The sequence below is a fragment of the Drosophila mauritiana genome, chromosome 2R, assembly GCF_004382145.1.
Source record: "Drosophila mauritiana strain mau12 chromosome 2R, ASM438214v1, whole genome shotgun sequence".
Taxonomy (NCBI): domain Eukaryota; kingdom Metazoa; phylum Arthropoda; class Insecta; order Diptera; family Drosophilidae; genus Drosophila; species Drosophila mauritiana.
In genome coordinates this window covers 20,489,937-20,501,088 of record NC_046668.1, presented here as the reverse complement: position 1 = coordinate 20,501,088, position 11,152 = coordinate 20,489,937, and the positions used below count along the sequence as shown (strand labels likewise).

At 49.9% G+C, this 11,152-nt stretch overlaps 4 protein-coding genes across 6 annotated transcripts; 1 reads left to right on the top strand and 3 right to left on the bottom strand.

The window, feature by feature from the left end:
• Positions 1–120: 120 nt before the first annotated feature.
• Positions 121–2,739, bottom strand: LOC117138625 (mediator of RNA polymerase II transcription subunit 16). The gene has a single exon (XM_033300836.1). It carries the CDS (start codon positions 2,657–2,659, stop codon positions 197–199), a length of 2,463 nt encoding a protein of 820 aa, XP_033156727.1. The 5' UTR covers positions 2,660–2,739; the 3' UTR covers positions 121–196.
• A 243-nt stretch (positions 2,740–2,982) lies between these two features.
• Positions 2,983–8,477, top strand: LOC117138628. Of its 2 annotated transcripts, none has more exons than XM_033300840.1 (2): positions 2,983–3,093; positions 7,416–8,477. In XM_033300840.1, exon 2 carries the CDS (start codon positions 7,425–7,427, stop codon positions 8,469–8,471), a length of 1,047 nt encoding a protein of 348 aa, XP_033156731.1. In that variant the 5' UTR covers positions 2,983–3,093; positions 7,416–7,424; the 3' UTR covers positions 8,472–8,477. The 2 variants fall into 2 exon arrangements, with proteins under 2 accessions (XP_033156731.1, XP_033156732.1); XM_033300841.1 differs by lacking the exon at positions 2,983–3,093 and adding an exon at positions 6,770–6,921.
• Positions 3,208–6,282, bottom strand: LOC117138627. 2 transcript variants are annotated; one of them, XM_033300839.1, is made up of 2 exons: positions 6,213–6,282; positions 3,208–4,582 (listed from the first exon to the last, which is right to left on the bottom strand). In XM_033300839.1, the coding sequence occupies exon 2, from the start codon at positions 4,580–4,582 to the stop codon at positions 3,329–3,331; it is 1,254 nt and encodes a 417-aa protein (XP_033156730.1). In that variant the 5' UTR covers positions 6,213–6,282; the 3' UTR covers positions 3,208–3,328. The 2 variants fall into 2 exon arrangements, with proteins under 2 accessions (XP_033156730.1, XP_033156729.1); XM_033300838.1 differs by lacking the exon at positions 6,213–6,282 and adding an exon at positions 5,864–6,165.
• A 3-nt stretch (positions 8,478–8,480) lies between the features above and the next one.
• Positions 8,481–10,987, bottom strand: LOC117138626 (F-box only protein 42). Its single transcript, XM_033300837.1, has 3 exons — positions 10,592–10,987; positions 9,155–10,533; positions 8,481–9,097 (listed from the first exon to the last, which is right to left on the bottom strand). The coding sequence occupies exons 1-3, from the start codon at positions 10,770–10,772 to the stop codon at positions 8,657–8,659; spliced, it is 2,001 nt and encodes a 666-aa protein (XP_033156728.1). The 5' UTR covers positions 10,773–10,987; the 3' UTR covers positions 8,481–8,656.
• Positions 10,988–11,152: the final 165 nt, after the last annotated feature.

The window sequence follows — 11,152 nt, the reverse complement described above, 5'->3', positions numbered from 1 at the left end:
AATAAATTTAGTTTTGAAATAGTGAATATAATTTGACTTCTCTCTTGCTTATGGTTTCTGAACTAGCACGAGGGCAAAGAAGAAATATATTTAGTATATTCAATTTCTTGACTTCACTAATATTGTTTTCAATCATTTACTTTTATTTGAAGCTTAAATCATACTTAAGAACTAAGTCATTGCCCACATAGATTTACTAGTGAACCTGCTTCCAGAAGCCCCCACAGTGGCAGTGCAGCCACTTACTAAACCACGCCTTGAGGGCCGACGTCTTGGCCACCTTGCTGGCGTTATTCACGAACACGAATCCGCAGCGTGCGCATCTCCGGATGTGGCTGGGTCGGGCGCCCAGTTGGAGATTGCTCACGCCATCCTTCACGGAGCTGGCGAAGACCACCTCCTCCGTCTCCATGTCCTGCAAGCAAGTTGGCTCCTCCAGGGAGGTGAACTGCAGCTGTCCCGACTTTACGGCGGCGAATCCTTGAGCACTCAGCAACGTCGTGGGATTGAACTTGGTGGGCTGGGGAATCAGGAGCTGCTTGGACAGCAGGCTGCACTCGTCCAGCAGCATTTCGTCCGGCTCCGCAGGATTCTGGGCCAGGCGAGTAAGCAAACGAAAGAGGATCACTAGCACATCGATGTTGTCCATCGTCTTTGTGTAGACGGGCAGGCACTGGGTGTTTAGCAGGCCCCAAATGCGGATCATAACCAGCAGCTCGCGGAGACTGCTGATGGCCACGATGTCTCGGCTGATGTCGTAGCTTGGCCGCTTTCCGGAGAGCTTGGTCTTCATTACCTCCTCGGGCAGACGATGCAGCATGTTGAGCGCAAGGTCGGTGACCCACTGAATCAGTTGCTGTAGACTTTGCAGCATCACCGGCTCCACTGTAAAGTCCTTGGCGTCCAGGTTCAGCATCACGGTGTCCACATCCGGAATGGATTCGGCCAGCTTGATGGCCAAGTTATCGGCAGGTCCTTTATCCTGGAAACCCAGATCAGAGGGCCGCAGGAGGCTCTTGAATGTGGTGGATATTGCGTGTAGGATAATGAGATTGTCAAACTCCTGCTGCTGCACGCGGCATATGTTGGACTTGAGGGCCAGAAAATTAGCATAGTAAAAGTGCCGCACGAAGGAAGGTTGCCGCGTAAAGTTGTCGGTTAGCTTCTCCACTAGAGCCTCCAGGTTGCCTAGATTAAGGAGTAGCACATCGCTGGCATCGCAACCTGTAACGATGCAATATTCCAGCAGCAGCAAACCAGATCCTCCTTGCTTCAGCAGAGGTGCCTGCATGGCATAAAGTTGTGCATGGCTATCAAAGATTAGGAGCATTTGGCTGCTAGGTGTCAAGTCGCCGCTAACGAACTTTATTCCTCCACTGGCGCCGGATAACTTATCAAACTGGGTGTGATTAAGCTGCTTCATCGAGTTGGGCTCCAGCACCTGGACGCTGTTGTCCTGCAGAATGGCGTACACTTGGCAAAAGTCCGGCGTTGATACTGATAGTCGTGTGACGCTGATATCCGCCAAGGATGCATTTAGTTGTACCTTGCCAACCTGTTCCCAGCTTTCCGATTGCACGAACTCATTTGGCTTGTTGTTGGCACCTCCGCCACCCTGGAGCAGGGCGTGGACACTTTGGTGACGGCGTGTCAATGTCCATTGCTCCAGTTGGCTGCCAGCACCATCTGGACAAGCGTAGGCTATAAAAATCACATCCTCATTGGCTATTCGCGTCCATTTTAGGTGACTGATCCGCCTTCCGTCAAGAGGACCCAGAAATATGCTGGTCTGGGACTCGGATTTGATGGCCAAGTGCTGCTCCAGACCCAGTTCTCCCTCCAACGAAAGCGAGACCTTAAAGCATTGCACCAACTGTTGCTGCCAGCCGCAACTGAAAGCGATACTAAGGGCTCCCGATGGACTTGGCGTCATGCTGCAGTGTTCGATGAAGCTGCGCGATATGCCGATGCTGTGGAGCGCAGGTGTCAGCTCGACGACCTCGTGGGCGGGGCCATCAGCTGTTCCTCCTGCGGCGGATGTCTTTTGGATTGCGGGGAGACTGAAGGCGGCCAGCAGGCCTGAGGAAGTGAGTAGCACGCATCCCTCGCTGGCCACTCCGCCAAATCCGCTGAGAGTGGGCCTCTGCTGCTCCACCCGCTCGAACTTCTCCGCATAGTAGGTGTGATCTTTTTTCAGCGCATTGAAGATCACGCCTTTGCCGTTGTGAAAGAACTGTGCCTCGATTATGTCCTCGCTGGGCACGGTGGCGTAGTACTGCAGCACCCACAGGTTAATGGACTGGTTCCTCGGCTGCCAGATCTCGACGCGACCGCCGACGTATCCAAGCAACAGTTGCTCCCCGTTGGGACTCCACTGGAGCACACTGATCAGCGACTTGGAGGAGCACACTTTGTAGTATTCCCACGGCGTCACGATGTCGCACACGTACACATGGCTGTTGCTCGCGCCTACGCCCAAACCAGCTCCCGGCAAGGATCCATCGCCGGCATCTCCTCCGTGGGACGCCGGAAATATGGCGCTCTGCAGGGCGCTAAACGCAACGATGTTCCGTGCGGAGACTGAGCAGAGGACGTTCTTGTGCGGAAATACGCTGTCCTTGCTGAACTCCTTGCCCTCCACTTTGTACAAAATCGTCATTTTTGCAGCGTAAACAAAAACCAAAGCGGACTATTATTGTTTTGCACCCGGCGTTTGCCAACACTACTCTGTCTAGAACTTTACAGCACTTTTGCGCGGGTATCTAGCGTTTTTCCACTGCATATTTGATTCCATTGTTACTGTAAATATTTTGTTTAGATTTAAGGTAACGCTTATAAATATTTTAATTTTGAACATCAAATAAAGCTGTTACAGTAAATAAAAATTAGGTTATTAAATAGCCAGTTCCTCTGTGTTCATTATTTTACGGTCGCCCTAATTTACCCAAGAATTATTATGACCAGTTGGTCACACTGTCCCTCGTTCAATTTCGCTTTGTTTACATCTGACGATTATATTATAGTTTATTGTTTTACCGATGTTAGCTGTTGTTTCGCCGACGCAGGTGTCTTGATCTGTAGCCGCAACAACAGGTGAGATAAGTTTCCGTATTCAAAGCCGGAACGCCGTTCCCCGATCGAGTTCGACGTTCATTCGCCAAACAAAAACGGCTGCAAACCGGCTTTTTCCATTTATCAGCAGACGTCTTGTGTTTGAAGCGATATTACTCACAGTTTATTGAACTCTGAGGCAGCGTACATTAACTTAGGGCAATAAATACATACACGTCTTACGGACTAACTAATTAGGATATCGCGGGTGGAGCGACTACACCAGGTTGGCATAGCGCAGTCCCTTGACGAGACTTCCGCTGAAGCTGTCCTCGTCGGTGAAGCGGATTCCGTCCGCCTGGCAGGACTGCAGGCTGCACGGATACTCGGCGCCGTAAGCACTGCTGTCCCAGCGGATCTGAAGCTCATAGGTCAGCTCCGGATTGAGCACACAGGCCTCTTCGCGCCGCCAGCCAAGATGCAGGTTGCAGTTGTACTTCGTATTCTGGCCCTGGACAACGTGACTCCACACGGGCGCCGTGGCCGGACCATCGCTTTCAGCGGGCACCTCGCATAGGTCCAGGCGCAGCGATTCGCGGTACTCCAGCTGCTGGACGTGACCCAATAGGTTGGGAGTCATCCTGCTGTTCAGGACCAAGCCCATCAAGGAGATAAATCTAGAGCACTTTAGACGCAAGCGAAACAGCGGAGATTCTGCATCCACTGTAAAGGGCCTGCAGGCCTTGTAATAGCAACGCTCCACTAAAACCACCGGAGCTAGGGCTGGTGATTCCAAATCACTAGCACCCGAAGCCACTGGCCAATCGCTTGATTTGCCACCCAAGTCGTGCACTACTAAGTCGGCATCGCTGGGACCCAGGCCCAACTGCTCGCACTCCTGGCGTGTCCACTCATAAACATACCAGATGAGCAGCTTGTGCGGCTCCTTGCACGCCGCTATGATTGCCTTCACACACTCCTTGGACACGTGCACATAGTGCTCCTTAAGGTGGCTCATATACTGTCCATTATTAACGCAGCATCGCATGAAGAAGGTCATGCAGACCTCCAGCAGTCCGTCGAGGCCCATGCAAACACTTAGCTCCAGAGCGGGCAAGATATTGGCGAAGCGTAGCTTGCGGGTGATGGCCATTAGCGTGTCGGCGATCAACTCCTCCAGCAGATACTTCTCAGCCGCGTAGTACAGCTCTATGCAGGCCACCAGCTCCAGACTATTGTAGTCAACGACGCCCGTGTAGATGTACTCCACCAGCACCTTGAAGATAGCTGAGCTTATGTCGTGGATTTCGATTTCCGGCTCGGGCTCGTTGTTTTGCATGGGACCAAAGAACATTGCCTCGAAAACGGGACTGGCGGAGCTCAGGATAAGCTTGTGGCACTTCACCAGCTCCTCGCACACGTGGAACACGCAATCTGTGTACTTGGCTCCACGGAGCAGCTGCCCGTATCGCCTACCCAGACCGCTGCTCACACTGGCCTGCTCTTTGCGGTCCACCGCCGAGATGCTCATCTGCGAAAGGGGCAGAGAAAGGTGGTAGATATTAATGAGCCATTCGAAAACCCGTTTCCAATTTGCCCGTGTCATGGGCGGCCATCAATCATTTGAAGTATAATAGAAACTATTCAGGCGCGGGCGAATAGAAAGCGATACGAGATGTAAATTCAAAAGAACTAGCTAAAGTTTTGTTTGTGCGCAAACTAGCGATTTCGGTTGAAATGAAAAGATGTTTGGCCAAAACAGGTCTTTGCTACGTTTAATAAGTTCTTAGTTTATTCAGATAGTAACTCTTTTCAGTAAGTTATAAAGAGCTATAGAGAGCTGGAAGAGTCGTAACACTTGATATTTGAAGAAATCAAATTTCACGCTTCCAATTTCGCTTGCTATTTTATGGCTATTAATTAAAAGGGCGTGTGCCACAAAGCTAAAAGTTTAAATGTCCGATAACGCAATCCCCTTGAAAAATAATACATATGTAGTCAAGGGGGTTCGAGTGCCTGCAGTCAACGTGACGTAATTCGATTTGAATATTATCACTTAAGCGACATGCATCAGATTTCCTTGGTCATGGCCAAGAATGCAGATATATAAACACATTTGTATATATATAGACAATCGCACACATGACAGGCTTTTGTTTATCAATAAACCAAAATAATAATACGACGCGATTGTTTACCAGCCAGCTGGTTGGTTGGTTGCTTGGTTATTCATCTATTGCCGGCTTGGGTTCGCTATTTGTTTTCCCAGCGGGTACTATATGTGTATAACCGGTTTAAAGTGTTTGTACAGATCTCAGTTGGACAAGTGGGGCTCCGGCTAACGCGACTTATATGGGGGCCTCTCGAAATCAGCGAGGAGCACATGTCGGTGTTATCTAATGTGCAATTTATGGGTAGCTAGCACGGTGGTTTATGTGCCCTCCTCCAATTACTGACAAGCTAAATAACCCTCAATAATATATACACCTATAGTACTTGGATATGGGCTGCATCCAGACAACATGTGGCCCGAAAATAAGGTGAGTGTTAATTCCCTGTCTCTGAAAATTTCGAGCTCATGCAAATATTTATATTTTATTGCAAAGTCAATCAATATTCTGGACTTCTGCTGCGCACTTTGTTGACTGTTGACTCGCCTCGAATCGCGAGCTGCTCTGTTTTCAGTTGCGTAAAGGGAGGCTAGCCCAGGTGGTGAAGGGTTCACGTGCGACCTTAGGGCTAATTTATGGCTTTTTAGAACATTGGAATAGTTTACGAGCTAAGTGGACATTTCCAAGAAGAACACACACACCTTTTGGCACTGTGACAAATTCCTTTTCAAACAAGCACACGCGAGAATCGTAACAAAAGCGATTTGTGTATGTGAAAATCGAGTTGGGGAAATTTAAAAGTGAATTTCACGCGCCCTCACGGCGAGGCTAATTGAGTGATCGCCGCGTCGTCGTCTTCCTCGTCTGAACTTGACCGATATCGCGTCTTTATGCGCCAGGCCAGACCAGACTACCCAGCTGTTCCAAGAGTTCGGAGAACTTGAGCGAGAACCAGAATAGCGACAACCGTCGAGCGCAACGCGCCACCTTCAACTGATCTTACTCGGTTTGGGGAAACGTTCTCCAAGCGATTTCGATTTCAGGTCTCACCTCCTCTGCTGCGTCTCCCAATCTCTCGGTGCGTTCTCAGCGATCTTCGGTCTTTTTTCGCACGAGTACACTTGGTAGCCGATTTCATCGAGTTTCCTCTTATCCCGAAAGGTTTCCATATCGTTCTGACGAACACTTTCAGCCAGCTTTAGGTAGGGGCTCCGTTGCTTCTCATCCATGGAGTCCCAGATGCGTTTCCCCGAAATTAGTCGCTGGGACTTCAACACATCCAGGTAGTTGAGACCGACCAAGCCCACTTCTCGAATCCGCTGGGCGAGCAGGAAGTTAAAAAAGGCATTTGTGGAGCCCAACTGTTCCAGTTGGTTGAGTTGGAGTTTTCGTATGGTGCTGCGGCTAAATCCCACACGGGATTTTCTTTTGATAGTCTGAGGCACTGGCGAAGTCGTGGGCAATGGTGCTGAATCTTTAGCCGAGTCATTATCCTCCTCGTCGTAGTTAAAGAATGAGCACCATAGCCCCAACGTCTTCTCCCAGAGCCAGTCCATTCTGGGCACACTTAATTTTGAAGTATAGGGCAAGGCGAGAGGTAGTGCGTCTTGGAGGATGCGACTGGTATCTCCATAATGGCTGCTCTCCCACCTCTGCAGAGATTACAAATTAAGCGTCTGCCTCGCTTCTTGCTCCCAGCGATTGATGGCCAACCTTGAACCCATTGAATTGGCTCTTCTTCAGAACCAAAGTTATTTCTGTAAGTCCCCCCGACGGCATACTCTTCGGACCTTGTGGGGTAACCATTTCGACATGAGCCCTTAAGTTGGTGTGATAAAAGCGATAGTGGTGTTCATAATCTAATCAGTTGTCATTATGACTAAATTAAAGATCGATAACATAGAACGTGCTTAAAAGATAGAATAGAATAAATGAAAGAATTTTATATTACTTTGGGGAACTAGTAAAAAAGGGAAATCACAGTCTTCCCAGTCTATTAATACTTGAAATACATGCTTAGCAAATTTAACTAAATGTAGCGAAAGAGTATAGACGCTTCGTTCAGCGGCCATAACCATCTGCCTCTTTGGCTCGGTGCTTAGGTTCGCTTTTGGCGTGTAGCTGCCAAACAGGTAATGTGACCAGTGGACTGGAGGCTGGGCCCTCACGCACATTTCTTCGGATACACACACATGTGGCTTCTTCTGTTGTTTGGCAAGCCCCTTCATTTGTTTCCCTTCCGTCTCTTTGCAGCTCCCTGTGATGCACCTGTCATACGGCCAACTGAAAGTGGTGCTCATTTTGGCCCTGCTGCAGGAGCTGCAGGTGAAGCCGCAGCGGGAGGTGTTCCAGGAGCTTTTCGAGAAGGATCTGCGCTTGTGTCCAGACTGTTTCGTTGGACAGAAAGAGCAGTGCGGTGAAATCTTCCAGAAAATTGCAGAGCCCTCGGATTGGAGTAGACTTGTGAAAGCCATTTCGTTGCTCGTTGATCGTCGAGCGATTCACTATCTAAGGCTAAAAGACCAGGATCAGGAAGTCCAGCTGGTGGCCAAAAGAAAGATCATTGATGCGCATAGCTATCAGATGAAAAATGTGAAAAGAGCTTTCTATGAACTAGAGGAGCGACCTGGTGGTTTTCATCTCTGCCGAACTCAGGCAAGGGAACCCCGTTTCGTTTCGTATTTGGAGCAGCGTGGACATGCCGCCGCCAGTGTGTGGTTCTACATGATGCACTACGTCAGTCCGCTGCTCATGCAGGAACTGCATCTGCAGGGCTTTCCAGTGCCTACCCCATACGCCTCCTGCGGACTGACACATTTTCAATCATACGCTGGACGCACATTAGCTCATTACGTCGATGCCGAAGAAGGTTTGCGTGTGGAACTGGCCCTCCAGTTAATCCAGCTCTCCCTCAAGCTGACTTTTGGCTTCGCGGACTTTCGCATTATTTTAACCGATTTCACGGCCGATAATTTGGCTTACGACGAAGAAACCAAGAAGGTGTACCTCATTGATTTGGACTCCGTGGTCCTGGTGGACGCTTCAACCGCAGCAGGACAAGCCGAAAAGTACGAACCGCTTCCCGGCGAGGGCTTCACATTTGATGTCTCGGCATTCTGCTCTGGCCACCATCTGGATGCCAATATCTACCAGGCGTGCCTTTTGCTAAGGGATTCCTTGCTTAAGAATTTGGACAACGAAAAGCTGCAGCTGCTCCTGGAGCAGTGTGTAGCATGCCAAGATGACTTCTGTGATATGCGTTTTCAACATGCTTACGACCTAATAAAAGTGCTGGAAAGCAAAAATTAAAGCCAATCGTTGGAGATCCACTAGTAAATAATCGTTTATAATCATAAAACATATTCTTCATTACACTCAATTTAATGCCTAAATGAACCTCTAACGCCGAACTTTGAGGGATTTGGGAAGTGGGTTTACCAGCAACAGAGTGCTATCCGAGTAACTTTGGACTAGGACGGGCGTCGGTTCAGAGCTTAGATAATATCACGTGGCACACTCAGGAAGTGTATGGAATTGGACACATGGTGTGTGATGTCCGTTAGTGTCTCCTTGTGCACGCCCCCGAAGAGGATGAGCTCGCCGTTGCCAGCAATGAGGCTCGAGAGGATTAGCCGATCCGGAGCACCCTTGAGCACTCCGAAGTTTTTGTATTCCACCCACTCGAGGGCGGGTTCGCTGCTGTCCAAAATGCCGGAGATGTCACAAACGAACAGGGATTGCACATTGCAGCGCAATCGTTTGGGAGAGGGTGCGCGTAGCGGTTGTGGTTCCACTTGGGCGGCCGCCGGTGCGCTGCGTCGCGAATTGCGAATGGCGTTCATCTTCTCCTCCATACGTCGTATCCGCTCGTTGTGATCCCGCGAAGCACTCCGCGATCGTGTGGGCACATTGAAGGCGGCCATTCGAAAGGGATCCTTTTGAAACAGAAAATAAGTTAGAGGTCCACAATACGCGCACTTAAAAACACTCACCTCATAGAGCTCATCGAAACGTTTTGGTAGCCTAGGTTCATTATCACGACACCTTAGAGCTAAATTTCTTTGCAAGCGCTGTGCGGCGTCCACATCGCCGTCGGCAGGAGATGGCGGAGCATTTGGTCGCACTGGCGGGGATGGAGGAGAAGCAGCTGCAGCCGGAGCTGGCGGGGCATGCAGATCACTCAATCTTCCCGAGCGCGGTTGGTAATTATTGTTATTATTGTTCACATTGCTGTTGTGCAGGAATTGCTGAGCTTGCTGCATGTGTTGATTAAGAATTGCTCTTCGGTTGGCCAAATACTGTTCTTGAGGACCCAGTGCTGCTGCTGCACCTCCCACTCCAGGACGGATGTTTCCTCCACGATTTTGGCCAGGTCCACCCAGTCCTCCACCTAGTCGACGATCCGGAACTGGTATCCGGTATCCCCTTGGAGGTACATTTTGAAGAGGATTCGGCGGCGGAGGTCCACGTCCTCCAACGACTGGGACTCTGCTTTGCTTCATCATTTGGAAGTCCTGCGGCATATTGGGCGATGGGCCCACGACCACCAGGTAGTTGTTGACCTTGCAACCGGGATTGCACCACATGTGGACGGCTCCAAAACGCTTGTTGCGCACAGCAATAGACTTCCAGCTCCATACATCCCTGGTCATGTCCAGCAGCCAGGCATCAGTGTACACCCGATTGGCACCGCCACATCCTCCCACGATCAGCAGGTGATTCTTTCCCAACTCTACCTGGATTTGTCCGTATCGCGGACTGGGCCGCGTGTTGCCCACAAAGAGTGGCTGCCACCAGCGCTGCTCCGGCAGATCCAGTACCCATGTGTCGTTCGAGTTCACATTGAAATCGTCTTTGATCTGGTAACCGCCAAAAACTACCATCCGATCGCCATGTACCGTGGCCGAGTGTCCAGCCATCGGTGGTGGGGAAGATAGGGAGCTTCGCAGCAGCCAGCGGTTCTTTCCCAGATCGTAGTAGTGCAGCTCGTCAAATAAACACCATGGTTGGTAGGGCGGATGTAGCGAGGGGTATCGCCATCCGCCAAAGAGTATCAGCTGGTCCCGCCACGCCACCATTGATGCACTGCCCTTGGGCGAGGGATATGTTCCTGTGGCCACTGGCCGCGCCCACCGCATGTGCGTCAAATCAAAGCGCCACAGATCGTTGAAGGTGGTGTCCGACGAGGAGCCGCCGCCGAACACGTACATGGAGTTGTCTTGCCGCACAGCCGAGTGAGCAAATCGTCCGGCAATAAAGGATAATGGTGCTCCAGCCCCGCCATTGACTGTCTGCTGGGAAAACACCTCCCAGCGCAGTCGAAAGTCGATAAGGCCCTTCTCCAGATTGTGCTTGGAACGGCGCACAAGGTCTGCAAAGGATAAGAAGATAGTTAAGTTGTATTATGTTCGCTCTTTCCAGATACCCACTCTTCACAATGGCGTGCCATCGCTTGCACACCAGGCTGCAGTGCTCCAAGTCGCCGTAGGGTGGCAGGTAGGTGAATATGAACTCCAGTATCTCATCGGGAAGGACATTCAGATTTACAGCGGCCAAGGTCGCCCCGCAATTGTCGTTCTCGCCATCGACCTTGTAACTGCTCGCGTCCATCCTTTGTGATGTCCTTGCTGCCCCCTTTCTTCGTGGCGTTCTTGGTGTGCTTCACCCGCGGATGCTGCACCACAGAAGCAGCAAAAGGCAGCGAAAGATTTTAAGTCGCTTAACTTATATGCTGGCTTGAACTCCAGATGATTTTCGTGTTTTTATACAACCAAAATAAATTATAACATAAACAGTGGCTGCGAACAGTGTGACCGTGCTGAAGTCAGAAACATACAAATGGTCACAATAAAAATACCAAAATTACAAGCTGATCAGTTTCTTTCTTTAAAAGATTATTAAATAAAGGTTTTATTCTTCAAGATACCTGAAAAATTGTAGTTTCGCCTACTGAATTGCTTAAATTGCTAAACTGCTTTCTCATACAACAA

Coding starts and splice junctions, on each gene's coding strand:
- LOC117138625 (XM_033300836.1), bottom strand. CDS start 2,659: ATGACGATTTTGTACAAAGTGGAGGGCAAGGAGTTCAGCAAGGACAGC.
- LOC117138627 (XM_033300839.1), bottom strand. CDS start 4,582: ATGAGCATCTCGGCGGTGGACCGCAAAGAGCAGGCCAGTGTGAGCAGC.
- LOC117138628 (XM_033300840.1), top strand. CDS start 7,425: ATGCACCTGTCATACGGCCAACTGAAAGTGGTGCTCATTTTGGCCCTG.
- LOC117138626 (XM_033300837.1), bottom strand. CDS start 10,772: ATGGACGCGAGCAGTTACAAGGTCGATGGCGAGAACGACAATTGCGGG. Junction 10,534..10,591: donor ATGGCACGCCATTGTGAAGA/GTGGGTATCTGG, acceptor TATCCTTTGCAG/ACCTTGTGCGCCGTTCCAAG. Junction 9,098..9,154: donor GTTTCGATGAGCTCTATGAG/GTGAGTGTTTTT, acceptor CTGTTTCAAAAG/GATCCCTTTCGAATGGCCGC.